This window comes from Arachis hypogaea, chromosome 15, assembly GCF_003086295.3.
Source record: "Arachis hypogaea cultivar Tifrunner chromosome 15, arahy.Tifrunner.gnm2.J5K5, whole genome shotgun sequence".
Taxonomy (NCBI): Eukaryota; Viridiplantae; Streptophyta; class Magnoliopsida; order Fabales; family Fabaceae; genus Arachis; species Arachis hypogaea.
In genome coordinates this window covers 17,476,445-17,492,780 of record NC_092050.1, presented here as the reverse complement: position 1 = coordinate 17,492,780, position 16,336 = coordinate 17,476,445, and the positions used below count along the sequence as shown (strand labels likewise).

Sequence of the window (16,336 nt, the reverse complement as noted above, 5' to 3'; positions counted from 1 at the left end):
TTGAAACTGATTACACATGATCTTCACTTCTGAGCATATATCATCAAATCAATAATGCCCAAAAACCCAACCCGAAACAAATGCCCATAGCCATATTCTTAATAACTTTATTTCACCCCTAATCATATTAACTGTCTTCTGTAACTGTTGCACATCTTCTTCCAATTTGGTGGCACACTCTGTAAGCTCATTCATCTTCTGGTATGATTGTTTCAATGGCCTTTCTTTAGATACAACCTCTGTCCCCATATTTCTTGTTTTTTCTTCTACTTCGTCCAGCCAAACAAAATAAATACTCACAACGATGTTCAGCACTCTAAAAATTTGAGACAACAATCGAAAGAGGGTGAAGAAGGAAACAATAGGATGAAAACCTAACGCTAGTAACAAGAAGAAACACAATTTCAAAACCTACCTCCCACAGAGGACATCGCAGAAATAATCTGTCTGGATTCCACTCTGTTCCAAACTCGAGTACCACAGCTTCAATTCCGTGCAAACACTTGCCATTGTTGTACTCAAACTTCTTCTTCTTCTTGTTCCTCAACAACGAAGATCCGCCACTAAGAGCGCTGCCACAATTTAGGGATAAAGAACTCGATTTTTCCTAGAGTGAGCCCATGTTCTTAGTTATTGGTTAAGGTGTTACGGTTTCAACAGAGCATCTTCTTGCTGAAGATAAAAGAGAACGAAGAGTTTATTTTAATTAATCATTAAAATAAAATGTTTTTCTGAGTTGGCACTAAATGGCCAGCTCACTCCATCTGAACTGCCAGCAAAGAGTAAATAGAGTCACGTGTCCACTCAAACTAACCACGCCACACGCTGATGGCCGGAATGGTGATTGTGTTCTCCAGAATGTATAATTACTGTACACGCGTGACTCATTAAATAATTTAAGTGTATTTGTGTCCAGCGTATAAACTTTCAGGTATAATTTTGTCCTTTTTTCCTTTTTAAAAATAAAATTTTATTATTTTAATAAATAAAATTTATAAATTTATATATACTAATTTTATATCAAATTTTAGTTCTATTTATTTCAAATTACTTTTGAGTTGGGCCAAAATAAAACCAGTATTTTTTAGAATTAAACTCAGCTCAAATTAAAGTAGGCCTGTCAGTTTCATGAATACCTCTACTAAAATGTGAATTATAAACAACTAAGTAAAAAATATGAGTATCCCAAAATTTAGCTAATCCGAATTCACAATCGTTCTCTTCTCTAATTAAGCATTACGTTTCACTCCTTGGCTAGGAAAGTCTCGATAGCTGCTATAAGAAAAAAAAAGGGTGCATTTTTACTTGAATGTTACTATATTTTCATTGAGAAGTAATAAAGAATCCAAAAAAAATCTCAAAATTCTGGCAAAATAATTGAACAATTACCTAAATTTGCACCGAAGGCTACAACGAGGAATGCTACTGCAGGCCGCCGATTTCAAGTCAATAACCAACTTATCTATGTTGATCTTTATTTAAAAATTCAATGAAAGATGTCAAATAATGTAAATAATATAAAATTTATTTTATTAATTTTATCACTTTAAAAGAATTTAATCTGGATTTCAACCATATTTTTAAATAAGATGTTAATGAATAGAAGCAGGTTTTACTTCCATAATAGAGGATATTTCTTCTACATTTCACACTAGAAATTTTATAAAAATTTATTTTATTATAATCAATTAATCGTAAAAAAATTCTGTTAAGAAACTAATTTAGAGTATAGTCAATTAATTAAAAAATATACTAGTTACATAAAAAAAAAAAAAAAAAACTCCTCACTAGTCCTATTTTCTTAAATTTTAAAATTAGAAAAAAAATTAACTGAATTAGTTTATATTATAATTGGTTGTTTAAAAATTTTCAATCGTAAATCCACCTCAAATAATCTTTAAATATTCTTATTTATAACGTATTGGCAAATAGCAATAGTCTAATAATAATAAAAAAAGTAAACATAACATAATTTTTTATTTAAAATTGAAATTGAAATTGAAGCGAAAAATAAAAGGACGTGGAAGGAGGCGGTTAAGTGATTGAGTGAGTGAAGTGTTGGAGAAGAGAATGGCGCCCGATGCAGCCGCCGCCGCCGGCAAGAAGAGGAAGCGCTATCTCCCTCACAATGTGTCTCCTCTCTTCGCTCATCTCTCTTCCGTTGCTTTTCATTCACGCTTTATTTCTCTGCCCCTCTTACACTTCGTTTTTTTCTCAGAAGCCAGTGAAGAAGAAGGGTTCATACCCACTGCGTCCCGGCGTTCAAGGTTTCTTCATCACCTGCGACGGTGGTAGGGAGCACCAAGCCTCTCGTGAAGCTTTCAATATCCTTGAATCGGTACTATGTATTTTCCCTCCTTTCCCCCTCAGCACTAATTCATCAATTATTTACTCGTGAAATTAATTTAGGGATTTAGTTCTGTTTCTTTTGTTATCAATTGCAAATGTTCGTTTTAGCTTTTACGTTTGGTAGATTATATAATATAATTGCTTGATTTGCCATGCTATGCTGTGTTGATTTTGTCTTAACAGTTTTATGAAGAGCTAGTTCATGGGGAAAATCCAGGTGCTAAAGGATTACCTAACAAACCTATGAATACAAAGATTACGTTCGCGGATTCTGATTCTTCTAGTAGTGACGATGAGGCGGAGCAGCAGGAAGAAGAGGAAAAGGGGGACAAAACGCTTAAAACTGAGGGAAAAGATAATGATGATGGTGATGCAAACTGTGGCAATGGAGCTGAGGGAAAATCAGATGCTCTGAAGATCGATGATCTTGAACCAAAGATCGATGATTCCAATGCTGATCCAGTAGACAAAGCTGATGATGATAAAGGAGAAGTTGAAAATAAAGCTGATGAGCCACCAGCCATGAAACAGTGTTCCAAAACAGATGCCCCAACATGCAATTCGAAGGAGAAAGTGGAACAGAAGTCGATTGATAGGTTAATTGAAGAAGAGCTTGAAGAATTGGGAGACAAGAATAAGGTGACTTGATAGGACTAGTGTTCTCTGCCAAAAGTTTGGCTTGTTGATCTCACTATTGATTTTTCCTTCTTGCAGAGACGATTTCTCAAGCTTGATTCAGGTTGTAATGGTGTTGTATTTGTACAAATGCGAAGGAAAGATGGGGACAAAAGCCCCAAAGATATAGTTCATCAGATAGTGACATCAGCAGCATCGACGAGGAAACATATGTCAAGGTACACCGTACATGTAGTTTCTTTTGTCATAACAAAAAATGAGAAAATGAGAAACAGTGATACAATATTGCCCACTTTTAGGTTTATTTTGAGAATTTTGCCAATTGAAGTCTCATGTTATGCTTCAAAAGAGGAAATTTCAAGGGCAATCAAGCCTCTTGTGGAGCAGCACTTTCCAGTGGAAACTCAAAATCCGCAGAAGGTAATACTTTGCATTGTATCTTTCAGCTCAATCATTTTTGGTTTTGAACCTGCATTCCAAAATACTCAACGACTGTAAAAAGATGGATCTGCTGTGATGATGAGAATTGTTACATGTGCAGTTTGCTGTACTGTATGAAGCCCGTGCAAATACTGGTGTTGACAGGATGGAAATCATTGATGCAGTGGCAAAGTCAGTTCCTGCACCTCATAAAGTTGATCTCAGTAATCCTGATAAGACCATAATAGTTGAAATTGCCAGGGTAAGAAAGCCACTCTTGTTTTAAATATAATTGAAACTGTATATCATATGTGGTTTTTTGTGATAAGAGTAGCTTTTTCTCTGGGTACCGTTTGGGCATATAACTAATGCGCCTTCTTTCTCGTGGCAGACTGTGTGCTTGATTGGGGTCATTGAGAAATATAAAGAATTTTCCAAGTACAATCTGAGGCAGTTAGCATCACGGAAAGCCTGATCGTTGTGGTGCAAACACTCGTAGTTTCTGCAAAATTATGTTTAGTTAATTAGTTTAGCAGTATTTAGACTAAAGTTATCTGACGATTGTGTTTTTAGGAAGATGCTATTTACTTTCTGGCCTTACTCTGTTCATTGTTTTGAAACCCCCAAACCCTTGCTAGCTTAACATTATTTAAAATTTCAAGAAAATGAATGTACTCATTTAATTTTGATGCGTATACAAAGTCATTTCTAATCGAGAAAATGAGTGACGAAAATGAGTGACGAAAGTTTTAACCATAGTAAATTAATTTGAATACATCACAATTGATAATTAAATTTTTCCTTATTTATAATGTTTTTTTCACCGTGGTTATGCATGATTTTTTGAATTGTTATGTACCTTTAACAAATTATGGTTGTCATGTTAAAGTTGCTCAATTAGCATTCCACATCTGAAATAAACTGATTGAGAGTGGGAAAAAATGATATTCTTGTTTCATTTATAATGGAATTCTTATTAATACAATAATTTTGTAGAAATTCAGAAGCCACATCTGAAATGTGAACAAGAAATAATGAAAAAATTCTAAAAGCCCCGCCACGCCTCCTCCTTTTTCTCCAACGATAAAGAAAAAGAAGCACTTTCAAGCTGAAACTTTAAGCACTAGGAAGTTTGTGCAGCTTCTCCACCATCTTCCTGTATTCTGTAGAACACCGCAAAAAACCAACTTTATTAGCTCACTGCGAAGACACAAATACACATACAAATTATATTAAAGAACATATGTTTACCTTCTTGATTGCTCCAAAGCTGTGCTGCTTGTGGATTCAGTGGTGAGCTAATATTTGGCTCTGAGTTATGGGCAGAGATGATAAGTAAATAACCGGGAAAAAAAAGCAGTTTTTAAAATTCAAAGCAGTGTGTGTTTGAGCTTTGCAAAACTTACCTCCAAGCAAGCTTTGAATTGATAGCAGAATTGTTCTAACATCATAAGCAGATGACCATTTATCCTATTACAAACAAAGAATTGTTCTATCATAACCAAGCTTTGTATTTTTTGTTGATCAAATAAGAAAGGACAGGAATCTTCACATAATTACTACCTGAAGAATGTCCAAGCATATATTACCATGAACATCTACATTTGGATGGAAGCAGGTGCTTTCAAATTTGACCTTTGGAGCCTTAAAAGGGTAATCGTTTGGAAATGAAAGTGACAACTTGTACTCAGTTCCTTCAAACACAGTGTCTTTACTTCCTGTTATTGTCCCTTTCCAGCAGAATATGTTGTCCTCCTCAGGAAACGCAGATATACCTGAATCTCCACTCATCTGAAATTCCCATGAACACAAAGCTTCAATAATCAGTAATCTTTTTCCAAATCAAAGAGAAAGATTATATATATAGTGGGCATATAAGCTTCTTACCATGAGCGCCATCAGTTCAGATTGCAATCTGTTCAATTAACAATGGCCACAAAACAATTAAGGAGTTAGAAAGAAACAAGTACTTTAAGATCTTTTTTACTAGGAACACAAAAGAATCAAAACTCCATTGCGAAAACTCAACCCATAAAAAAGAACGTGCTTTCTTGTTAGAATAATGTAATAAAGATGAAACAATACATCTTTAAAGGAAAAGACAGAGAACAAGAAGGAATTCAGATTTCAAATCGGCATAGCACAAATACTGAATCAATCGAAAACAATGTGTTAGAAAAGCAAAAAGAGAAACCTTCTGAGAACTGACTGAGAATCAACGGTCTTTGGCAGGGAAAGAGGCTGCTTTGAGGGAGCAATGTTGTTATCTTGAGCAGCTTCAGAGTGAACATTAACGTTGGCCATAGCGATCGTAATAGTATTGTACGATTGTATTGAATATTGATGTATTCCAATCAAAATTAGGGTTTCGCAGAAACAAAAAAGAAGATGAAGATACAAAGAGAAATCAGAGGAAGAAGTTGTTGTGTTGTTGAAAGGGTTTGGTTTAAAAAGGTTGTGCGGATTCACGAAACGACGTCGAATCTACGACACATAATTTTGGTATTTGGTTTTCAAAAATAATTTGAACGTTGCAGGTACCAACCCCACAACGGCTAGTGTCCATTTTGGCAAACAGAATCACCGAATCAATATTGTCCAATAATCACCCAAATTAGTATTCAAATATTTTAAAAACGAATATTTTAGTTTTTTAAAAAAATTAATACACAAAAATATTTTCAAAATTTTATTCCAGCAGATAAAATTAATCACAATTTATTTTCTAACAGAATAATTATCTAAATAAGTTTTTAAACATTGATTAGTTAAAGACTAATTTATCACAGATCTGAACTTCATTTAAGAGTCTGTCATCGAACAATCGGACGAATGAACTGATCACTTGACCAACCCAAATTAATTTTATTATAAGTAGATATGCTCATACAATTATCATCACCAAATTTTTATTCAGTGACATTCATTAGTATCAATTATACCACATAAAAAAAATAATTATTATTAATTGCACAATAATACTATCTCATAATTTTTTGCACGTTTTTAGATAAAAATAATGATAAATTTATTCATTAAATATATATATATATATATATATATATATATATCACTCAATAATAATAATAATAATAATAATAATAATAATATTGCCAATGAATTATAACTCAAATAAATGGCATAGTCTTCCCATGTTCACTTAAGAGGACGCGGGTTCGAATCTCTTTATCTTTGATAATAATAATAATAATAATAATAATAATAATAATAATAATAATAATAATAATAATAATAATAATAATAATAATAATAATAATAATAATAATAATAATATTGTTTAATAAAGTTATTAGAGATTATGCTATAAAAAACTCAAGATTAAAATTATTTGATATTTTTGTATTTAATATAATTTAGCTTAATGTGATAGCTAAAAATTAGGTATAATCAAAGTTATTTGAAAGAGCGAAACTATCGCGCGATCTAAAATTTTCACAAATAAATTCCCGTTGTAAGTATAGCTTCTAGACCGACAAGAATTCCTTTCTTACAAAAGTTTTGGTTGTCACAAGTAATAAACCTCTTTGAAATTGATAACCGAAGTATTTAAACCTCGGGTCGTCTTCTCAAGGAATTGCAGGGAGGTGTTCTTATTATTGGTTATGAGTCTTGTAAATTGGGGGTTTTTAAAATAGGAACATGTAATTTAATTGACAAGAAAAATAAAATAATAATAAAAAAATCTCTTGGCAAGGTATTAGAACTGGAAATCCTGTCCTTGTTATCCTTATCAGGTGTGATGAAAATTGGATTCTGCTCCCACTCAGTTAAGTCAAGTGGACTAATTAATTTGATCCTCAGGTCCTAGTCAATTCCTATGGAAAGACTAGAGTTATTGGAGTACAAATTAATCAGCAACTCCCAATTTCAACCGCTGCTTTATTTGACAACTCAAGCGTTACCAATTACTTAACTAAAGCCAAAAGGGAAAATTCTAAATTAAATTGAAGACATCATAAATAGAATAAAGCAATCATAAGTCTGAAATACCTCAAATTATATTAATTAAGAAAATCCTAACATGAATGGTTCATAAGCCGATTTGGCAACATAAGTAATTAACAAATAAAAGCATTAAAGTATCTGAAAGTAGAAGAGAAATATAAGGTAAAAGGAATATTGAACCTGTGACTGAAGATAAAATGAACTAAACTAATAGAAATCCTAAAATCCTAAATCCTAAGAGAGAGGAGAGAATCTCTCTCTCTAAAAACTACATCTAAATTATGAAAAGTGAATAATAGAAGACATCTTCATGAATGGATGCATTCCCCCACTTTATAGCCTTTAATATGTGTTTTCTGGGTCGAAAACTGGATCAAAAACAGCCCAGAAATCGCCCCCAGCGTATTCTGGTACGTACAGGTCGCGGGAAAGTGACGCGGACGCGTCGTCCACGCGTTCACGTTGCATGGCTTCGGGGCAGCTATGGCAAATTATATATCGTTGTGAAGCCCGGATGTTAGCTTTCCAACGCAATTGGAACCGCATCATTTGGACCTCTGTAGCTCAAGTTATGGTCGATTTAGTACCAAGAGGTTAGGCTGGACAGCTTTAACAGTTCCTTCAATTTTTTGTATTCCTTCCACTTTTGCATGCTTCCTTTCCATCCTCTAAGCCATTCCTACCCTGTAATCCCTGAAATCACTTAACACACATATCAAGGCATCAAATGGTAATAAGAGAGGATCAAAATTAATAAAATTAAGGTCAAAGAAACATGTTTTCAATCATAGTACAAAATTAGGAAGAAAAACGTAAAACATGCGATTTCTATGAATAAGTGGGTAAGGACTTGATAAAATCCACTCAATTGAGCACAAGATAAATCGTAAAATAGTGGTTTATCAACCTCCCCACACTTAAACATTAGCATGTCCTCATGCTAAGCTCAAGAGAAGCTATAAAGGGGTGAAGAGCAATGATAGAATGTATGCAATGCAACCTATCTATATGAATGCAACTACATGCAGAATGTTTCTACCTACTTGGTTAAAAGTAAATAAATCTTCCAAGAACATACATAAACTGGATTTCACTAATTCAAATCATAAAAATGAAGTACAAATAGATTTGCAAGAAGAAGATAGCTCATAAAAGCCGGGAACAAGGAATCGAGCATCGAACCCTCACTGGAAGTGTATACACTCTAATCACTCATGTGTTTAAGGTTCGATTCTCTCAATCCTCTACTAACCTTGCTTTCTAAGGCTTGCTTTTCATCTAACAATCAACAAAAATTTAATGCACAGATACACATATCAAGAGGTCTTTTAAGGGTTGTAATGGGGTTAGGGTCAAGGTAGGATTGTATTTGGTCAAGTGGACTAAAATCTGAATCCTTAATTAACTTAAACTTTTCCACCTAACTTTAGACAATCCATGTAATCATAATACCACATCTAACTATCCATTAACCATGTTTTTCACATATTCATGCATCCAATTTTGAGTATAGTACATATGCATTGCTTTCACCATTTACTTTGGGGCATTTTGTCCCCTTTCACTTATTTTTTTGCTTTTTTTCTTTTTTTTTTCTCCTTTATTTTTCTTTTTTCTTTTTTTTTAGTCTATATATATATATTTTTTTTTCTCAATGCATATGATTAAATTATTGAATGCATGAACATGTCCTAAATATTTCTTTCACATTTTCATAAAATTCTAACATACTCAATTCTCAAACCAAATGTTTCCAAACCTAATTTTTCCACACTTAAATCATAAGCATCTCACTAGTCTAAGCTAACCAAGGATTCAAATTAAGGACATTATTGTTTTCCGCTTAGAGTTAGTGATGAGCTAAAGTAAAGAATAAAGGGGTAAAATAGGCTCAAAATTGGTTTGCAAGGGATAATGAAAGGTAAGGCCATATGGGTATGTAAGCTCAGTGAAACAAAGGCCTCAATCATATAAGTGCATGCATACATCAAACAATGGAAATATAGAATTTAGCAAAACAAAGATCACAATTTTAGAGAGAAAAATACACACCAAAAAAATAAAATATTGGTTGATAAAATGCAACCAATCAAATAGGCTAAAAATCTCACAGGTTTTGTGTGTTCGAGCTCTAAACCATGTTCCAGTATAATATTTCTTCAAACAAGTTTAACAAAAATTTTAATTCAAATTAGTGAAATGCTATAAAAAGTTTCTTGAAAAAGAAAATATTACTTCAACCAAGTGGTAACTAAATGCATAAAATCAAACAAACATGCAATCAAATATGCAAATGCAACAATGAACAAACAAAGAAAATAGAATATTGGTGTTGAAAAGAAAGTAACTAACCCCTGGAAGTCGGTATCGACCTCCCACACTTAAAGATTGCACCGTCCTCGGTGCATGCTGAGATGTGCATGTGGACGGGTTGCTAGCTATAACTGCTTCTTTTCTCCAAAGATTGTGCAGGTGAACTTGTCTGTTGCTCCATATAGAAGTTTTTCCTCTCCCCTCTCGGTGGCCATCCTGAAAGTGGAGGAACAGAAGAAAAGTAACCCAGAAATAAAGATAAGAAAATAAGTAAAGTATGGGTGGGTTAATGCCAGATAATAAGAGTCTCAATTACATAGTAGCTACAACATGCAAGTGAGAAAACAGTAGAAGTACATGGCAAATCAAGAGTGCAAAAAATTGCAACAATGGGGAAGAGAGTGGGTAAGGAAAGATAATATAAATTCATGTCAATGCAAAAGTAATACAGGTATAAAAGATTGGCATTGATTTAAATAATATTACCTAACCAGAATAACACAAGTCACTAAGCACCCAAAATAATTCAAGAGAAGATGCAACAGTTAAATAAGAAAATTTTAACACCAAAGGAAAAATAATGAATTTAGAAAAGAAAATAAAAATATAAACAAAATTAAGATGCAATGAATGAAATATGCAAATAAATTAAGTAAAATAAAATGAAAGATAAGAAGAATGAGAAGGGAAAGAAAGGAAGAAGAAGTAAGTAAGAAAGGAGGGAGGAAAAATTAGGATTGGGGAAGAAAAGATAAGATGTTTGGCGCTGATTTGGATAAGCTGGGCGGCGCAGGCGACGCGGACGCGTGAGTGATGCAGTTGGTGGTGTGCAATAATTATCAGGTGACGCGGACGCGTGGGTCATGCAATCGCGTGGCCTGATTTGTGCGATTGGCGCGAGTGCAGCCTCGCGTTCGCGCAACTCTCTGTTTAAAACTCATTTTGCGCGGTCGCGTGGTTGACGCGTACGCGTGAATGACCTTTCTTTTAAAAATGACGCGGACGCGTGGGGAACGCGTTCGCATGGCAGGGCTTGTGCTTCTAGCATAGTTCCAGCCCCACTCCATCACAACTCTCTGCCATACACCTGTTTACGCCGATTTCACAGGGCCACGCGTTCGCGTGGGTGACGCGGACGTGTGGGAGGCATTTTTCCCACATGACGCGGACGCGTCATCGACGCGGTCGCGTGGATCAATCTGTGCTAAAGGCACGCCTCCAGCCACGCTGTCGCGTGACTCTCTGTAAAATCTCTTTTCTTCCTTGAGGCACATATGACGCGGACGCGTCGTCAACGCTGTCGCGTCGCGTGCGAAATATTTTTTTATAATGTAGTATGCAGAATGCAATACTAATATGAGTGTTATGCATGATTCCAGTTCCAATCAAAACTAAAAAACAAACAAAACAGACTAGAATTAAAACTGAAAAAGGAACGATCATACCATGGTGGGTTGTCTCTCACCTAGCACTTTTAGTTAAAGTTCTTAATTTGGACATTGGCGAGCTCCTTCTCATGGTGGTTTGTGCTTGAACTCATCTTGAAACTTCTATCAAGTTGATTATCATGATTCCATCCGGGTGGTTCAGCCTTAGAATTCTCACTGAAGCGTCCAAACAACTTCCCAGACCCATTCAATTGAGCTCTACACCAACCTTTGCGTTTAAACTTAAAGCTTCCAACCATAATGAACCTTGCAGGACAATTCTTACCACTAACCATCTTCCTCTTACTCTTAATGCCACAAAGAGCTCTAAGCTGACCATCTGTTTCAAGCAAAGCATATTCAAGTGAGCTAATTAAGCTTAGAGATGAGAGATTTACCCACTTGAATGAAGGGATGGATGGTGATGGCTTTGGGAAAGAGGTCTCCAGCAACTGTGGTAAGGTGATTTCCAGCTCCATTCCCTTGTGCTCTTCCTTGACAACTTCCACCTCTTTGCGAGCTTCTTCAATTCTAACCTCTTCCTCTTGGTAGCTTTCTTCCAAATCAAACTCTTCTTTATGGCTTACCAAGGGCATGAGAGGTTGTGCTTCCTCTTCTTTAATCTCCATCTCTTGATTAACCTCTGCAAAATCTTCAACCATGATATGCCTTGGAGGTTGTACACCCTCTTCAACATCAAATTCAAACTTCTCGGCGGAATCCTGTACAGTTCTCGATTCCTATGGAGGTTCAGCATCTCCTAAATCTTCAACCATTTCTTCCTCTGTAACTATTATGCCTTCCTCCACTTGTTCCAATACAAAGCCATGTTTCTCATTGTCCACCGAAGTTTCTAGTGTCTCCTTCATGCTACGCTCTTCTTTTGATTCTCCACATGCAGCCATGGGAGTACTTTGAGTGCTCAGATGTTGAGAAGCTAATTTATTTACTACCTCGGTTAAGGTAGTCGCGAGTTCCAGTACATCCCTTTGCATCTTCGCTTGCCCTTGAAGAAGACCACAAAGGATGTCATCCATTGGAGATTGGGGTGGATATGAGGGTTCATTATTTTGGAGAAAGGGTTCATAATAGGAAGGTGGTTCTTCTTGATAAGGATATGGAGATGGTGAATATTGAGGTGGTGGTTCTGGGTGTGGTTAATATGGTGGTTGGTGTGGTGGATATAGGTTAGGGTCATATGGTGGTGTTTGGTGGTAAGGGACTTGTGAGTATGGTGGTTCAAAATTACATGGAGGGGGAGGTTTATAGATTTTTTGTGGTGGGTGTTGATTGTCACGAAGAGGTCCACCATAACCATTGTCTTGGTGCGCATCATAGAATGGTTGTTGATAGTGCCTTGGAGGTGGTTGTCGCCAAGAGGGTTGATCAAATCCTTGTGACTCCTCCCATCTTTGATTGTCCCATCCATGACCCAAGCTTTCATTGTAATCTCCTCTTCTTGTAACATGATTGTAACCAAACTCATAGCCAAAGGGGTGAAAATTCATAGTAGCTAATAAAAATAAAAAATAAAAATAAATTTAAATTAAAAGGTTATTGAAATTTAAATTTTGAATTTGAAAATTAAATTTTGAATTTTGAAATTTGAAATTTGAAAATTTTTAAATTTGAATTTTTAAATTTTGAAAAAGTCAACAATATAAGATAAAGATTTGAAAAAGATTTAAATTTTGAAAAGGTTTGATTTTTAAAATTTAAAATTTAAAATTTAAAATTTAAAATTTAAAATTTGGATTTTGAATTTTTGAATTTAAATATTGAAACTTGAAATTTGATTTTTGAAATAAGATAAGATAAGATTTTGAAAAGGATATAATTTTTTTTTGTGATTTTTGAAAAAAAATCAATTAAAATAAAGAGTAATAACCTCTTAATTTACGAAAAAGTAAAAATAAAAACAAATAAACAAGTAAAAAGTAAATATTTACAACAACCAATAATAAGGCACACGTTTGCAATTCCCCGGCAACGGCGCCATTTTGAAAGTGTGAAACTCTCGCGCGATCTAAAATTTTCACAAATAAGTTCCCGTTGCAAGTATAGCTTCTAGACCGACAAGAATTCCTTTCTTACAAAAATTTTGGTTGTCACAAGTAACAAACCCCTTTGAAATTGATAACCGAAGTATTTAAACCTCGGGTCGTCTTCTCAAGGAATTGCAGGGAGGTGTTCTTATTATTTGTAACACCCTACCATACAGAGTCTTATGCTTAAGTCATAATTCAGAGATGGCAAGGTATTACGACCTCTAAAACAAAAATTTAGTACGTATAGTAGTATGAATGATTGATTATAGCTAGGAGCCTTTGTAGAAAGAGGGTAAACAAAAACCGTAACTCGAAAGCGCAACACTCCAATCGATAACGTAACGAACAGGGATAAGCTAACGCGAGATTATATATATACAAGGGAGGTCAAAAACAGGAATATCAAGATTCAAAATCCGGTTGCGAAGATAACCGGTCCGAGCATAGTAATATATACATATAATAAAATAAGGAAACCCCAAAGAAAACCCAAAGGGACACAAAAACAGAGAACCTATTCTCCAAAAATCTCCCATAAGAGGAGTCATCACAGTTTGTATTGTTTAATGGAGATAAAAGTATCTAAACAAGATATATAAACCAAAACAGAGTCCCGAGAATAAGGATCTTCGCTAATCCAGAAGTCTCCAGCATGCCTCAACGAGAAGCCTCGCGTCCTGCATATGAAAACCACAAAATCCGCATGGGTGAGAACCAGAGGTCCCCAGCATGGTAACAGCTTCCACATATATAATACATAATAATAGAGGAAAGCCGAAGGCAATCCTAGAACTTCCTCCAGACAATATCAAAGCTTATAAACAAGCTAAACCGTAAGTGGCAACTGACTAAAGATCCTTCAGTCTAACTAATACTTCCCTTTCCAATTCCTTCAGACCTCCCAACCACCAGCAGTAGTATAATATAGCAAACACAGTTATATCAGACAAGAGATTTACAATTAGGAACAGATAAGGCATTTAGGCAATTAGCAAGTAATATGCAGTCAAATAGGCAATCTCAAACAATTCATGTAGTATGCATATGATGAATGCCTGTCCCTAGTGGCTGATGATATCATCTGTCGGTTATAGAGCCAACCCGACAAGTCCTGGTAGCTAACCTTAGACTGTCCCTCTGTCGCGCATCCCCAACTCGAGTTATACTCATCATAAACTTGATCATAATCATGATCCATATCCATCACCCTCACTGGTAAATATTTACGGGGGCGAGCTCATCCGGGCTTTCACAGTGCCCGGCCACACTTACGACATAGGGTCGAAAGAGCTTCGAGTCTCAACCTGGAGCACGTGGTGGCTAGCCACTGCTTCCTCCCAGGGAAACCTCATCTCCGATGGTGGAAGTGCAAACATTCACAATTCATTCAACAGCATATATGCATTTACACTTAGCCATAATCATGGCTCCACCGTAACACGGCAATAATCCAGCCATCCAGCTCACGGTTAAATCCATAACCAGCCAATTCATTAACAATTACGGCACTTCGGCTCATGGCATAACAAGCACTTCCACCGCCATTCTCCGCATCTCACATAATCATCTTTGATCCTCAATGATCATCCATTTTTCCTTGCTTCACTCGCAAGTTACCACATTCACTAGCCCCTTCTCTCATTGCTAGGCATATCATAATGATTTAAGACATAAGTGGTGAGATCGGAGGCTTAAAAGTATGAAATTTGGCTTTTAAAACTCAAAAATCAACTTTGGGATGAAAATAGAGCCACGCGTACGCGCACTCCACGCGCACGCGTGGATGGCCACAAAACTCATCGACACGCAAGCGTCATACGCGCGAACGCGCGGGTTGAAAAATAGCAAAACGACGCGCGAGCATCAACCACGCGTATGCGTGGGTGCTCTTGCGCCCCAGGCACAACTCTGGCACAACTCTCGGGAAAGTAGCTGGGCATTTGGTGCAGTACATCGAGGCGCCCGCGCACACCACGCGCACGCGTGGATGGTGCTTTCTCAAAGAACGGCACGTACGCGCCAAGTGCGCCTACGCGCGGAGGGTTCTTCTGCTAAAAATTTTTTAAGTTAAAAGCTGCAGAATTTACAGATTCAACCCCCAATCTTCCGACGGACATAATTTTCTCATTTTAAATCGTTTTTCACCCGTTCTTCGAACGGCATGGACATCCCGGATCCAACTTCATTTTTAAACAAACTTGGCACAAAACAAAGATCTGTAGTCCAAGTTATGTCCCGTCAAAGTATGCCCAAAAACCATGTTTTCATACAAAACCACAAAGTGCCATTTTCAAAACAAGCCACTTTCAACTCTTTTCAAAATCAATCAAAACATGCTAATTTCATCCCTTTTCTTTGAAATCAATCAAAATGTACCAAAATCAACATCAAGCCATCCTCAACTCACACATTGACACTTTATCAAAATTCCCAAAACCACATCCAACCATTTTAACACTTCTCAATCAAATGGCTAAAGGACAAACACAATATCATATCATACATCCTTCCTCATCCCAATTTCCAATAATACCATTTCCAATCAACCATCATTATACATAATCATCATCATACTCACCATCAACATGGTACCACCCACCAATTCAACCTTAATCATTCATCAAGCATATATCACAACATGCATTTTCTCATACATCACACAACCAAGGCATCAATATTCATAATCACATATATGATCACATCATATATCTCAACCAATCAACGACATCATCAATTCAATGCCTATCTTAGGGCCTCTAGCCTAAGTATTTCCTACCACATTACATATTAGATACGAGAAACCGAAATCATACCTTAGCCGATTTCCCAAGCTCAACCGGAGCACTTCCAAACCACTTGTCCACAAGCTCTCAAGGTCTCAACACCTCCAAGAACAGATTTTATCACACAAAACCCTCTCCCAAGCTTTCCAAAATCACCAATCAAGCTCCAATATTCACATACACATAACCTAAGCCACAATCATCATACCCATACACAACATCTCAATATCCAAACATCATAGAACAACAAATTACACTAGGTTTGAGAATTTTACCACACCCAAGGTCCAAGGAGACAATATTAACCTTCTCCTTCAAGAGAGTTGGGTCCTATAACATCAAAGAGCCCAAAATCTCAATATTTCATCCATGAAACTCGAAAACAAGGGCTGGA

At 35.9% G+C, this 16,336-nt stretch overlaps 2 protein-coding genes across 3 annotated transcripts; one reads left to right on the top strand and one right to left on the bottom strand.

Moving 5' to 3' along the window:
* Nucleotides 1-1,959: 1,959 nt before the first annotated feature.
* Nucleotides 1,960-4,100, top strand: LOC112749740 (uncharacterized). Of its 2 annotated transcripts, none has more exons than XM_025798099.2 (7): nt 1,960-2,130; nt 2,219-2,338; nt 2,533-2,988; nt 3,064-3,203; nt 3,285-3,405; nt 3,527-3,667; nt 3,797-4,100. In XM_025798099.2, exons 1-7 carry the CDS (start codon nt 2,071-2,073, stop codon nt 3,878-3,880), a joined length of 1,122 nt encoding a protein of 373 aa, XP_025653884.1. In that variant the 5' UTR covers nt 1,960-2,070; the 3' UTR covers nt 3,881-4,100. The 2 variants fall into 2 exon arrangements, with proteins under 2 accessions (XP_025653884.1, XP_025653885.1); XM_025798100.3 differs by having other exon boundaries at nt 2,003-2,130; nt 2,222-2,338.
* Nucleotides 4,101-4,330: 230 nt separating this feature from the next.
* Nucleotides 4,331-5,845, bottom strand: LOC112749741 (ubiquitin-conjugating enzyme E2 20). Its single transcript, XM_025798101.2, has 6 exons — nt 5,600-5,845; nt 5,293-5,320; nt 4,969-5,196; nt 4,812-4,875; nt 4,657-4,716; nt 4,331-4,568 (listed from the first exon to the last, which is right to left on the bottom strand). Exons 1-6 carry the CDS (start codon nt 5,707-5,709, stop codon nt 4,522-4,524), a joined length of 537 nt encoding a protein of 178 aa, XP_025653886.1. The 5' UTR covers nt 5,710-5,845; the 3' UTR covers nt 4,331-4,521.
* Nucleotides 5,846-16,336: the final 10,491 nt, after the last annotated feature.

Excerpts from the sequence above, each read along its gene's own strand:
- LOC112749740 (XM_025798099.2), top strand. The coding sequence starts at position 2,071 with ATGGCGCCCGATGCAGCCGCCGCCGCCGGCAAGAAGAGGAAGCGCTAT. Across the intron at positions 2,989-3,063 it reads AATTGGGAGACAAGAATAAG|AGACGATTTCTCAAGCTTGA; the intron begins GTGACTTGATAG and ends TCCTTCTTGCAG. Across the intron at positions 3,668-3,796 it reads TAATAGTTGAAATTGCCAGG|ACTGTGTGCTTGATTGGGGT; the intron begins GTAAGAAAGCCA and ends TTCTCGTGGCAG.
- LOC112749741 (XM_025798101.2), bottom strand. The coding sequence starts at position 5,709 with ATGGCCAACGTTAATGTTCACTCTGAAGCTGCTCAAGATAACAACATT. Across the intron at positions 4,876-4,968 it reads TATGCTTGGACATTCTTCAG|GATAAATGGTCATCTGCTTA; the intron begins GTAGTAATTATG and ends TGTTTGTAATAG. Across the intron at positions 4,717-4,811 it reads AATTCAAAGCTTGCTTGGAG|AGCCAAATATTAGCTCACCA; the intron begins GTAAGTTTTGCA and ends CCCATAACTCAG.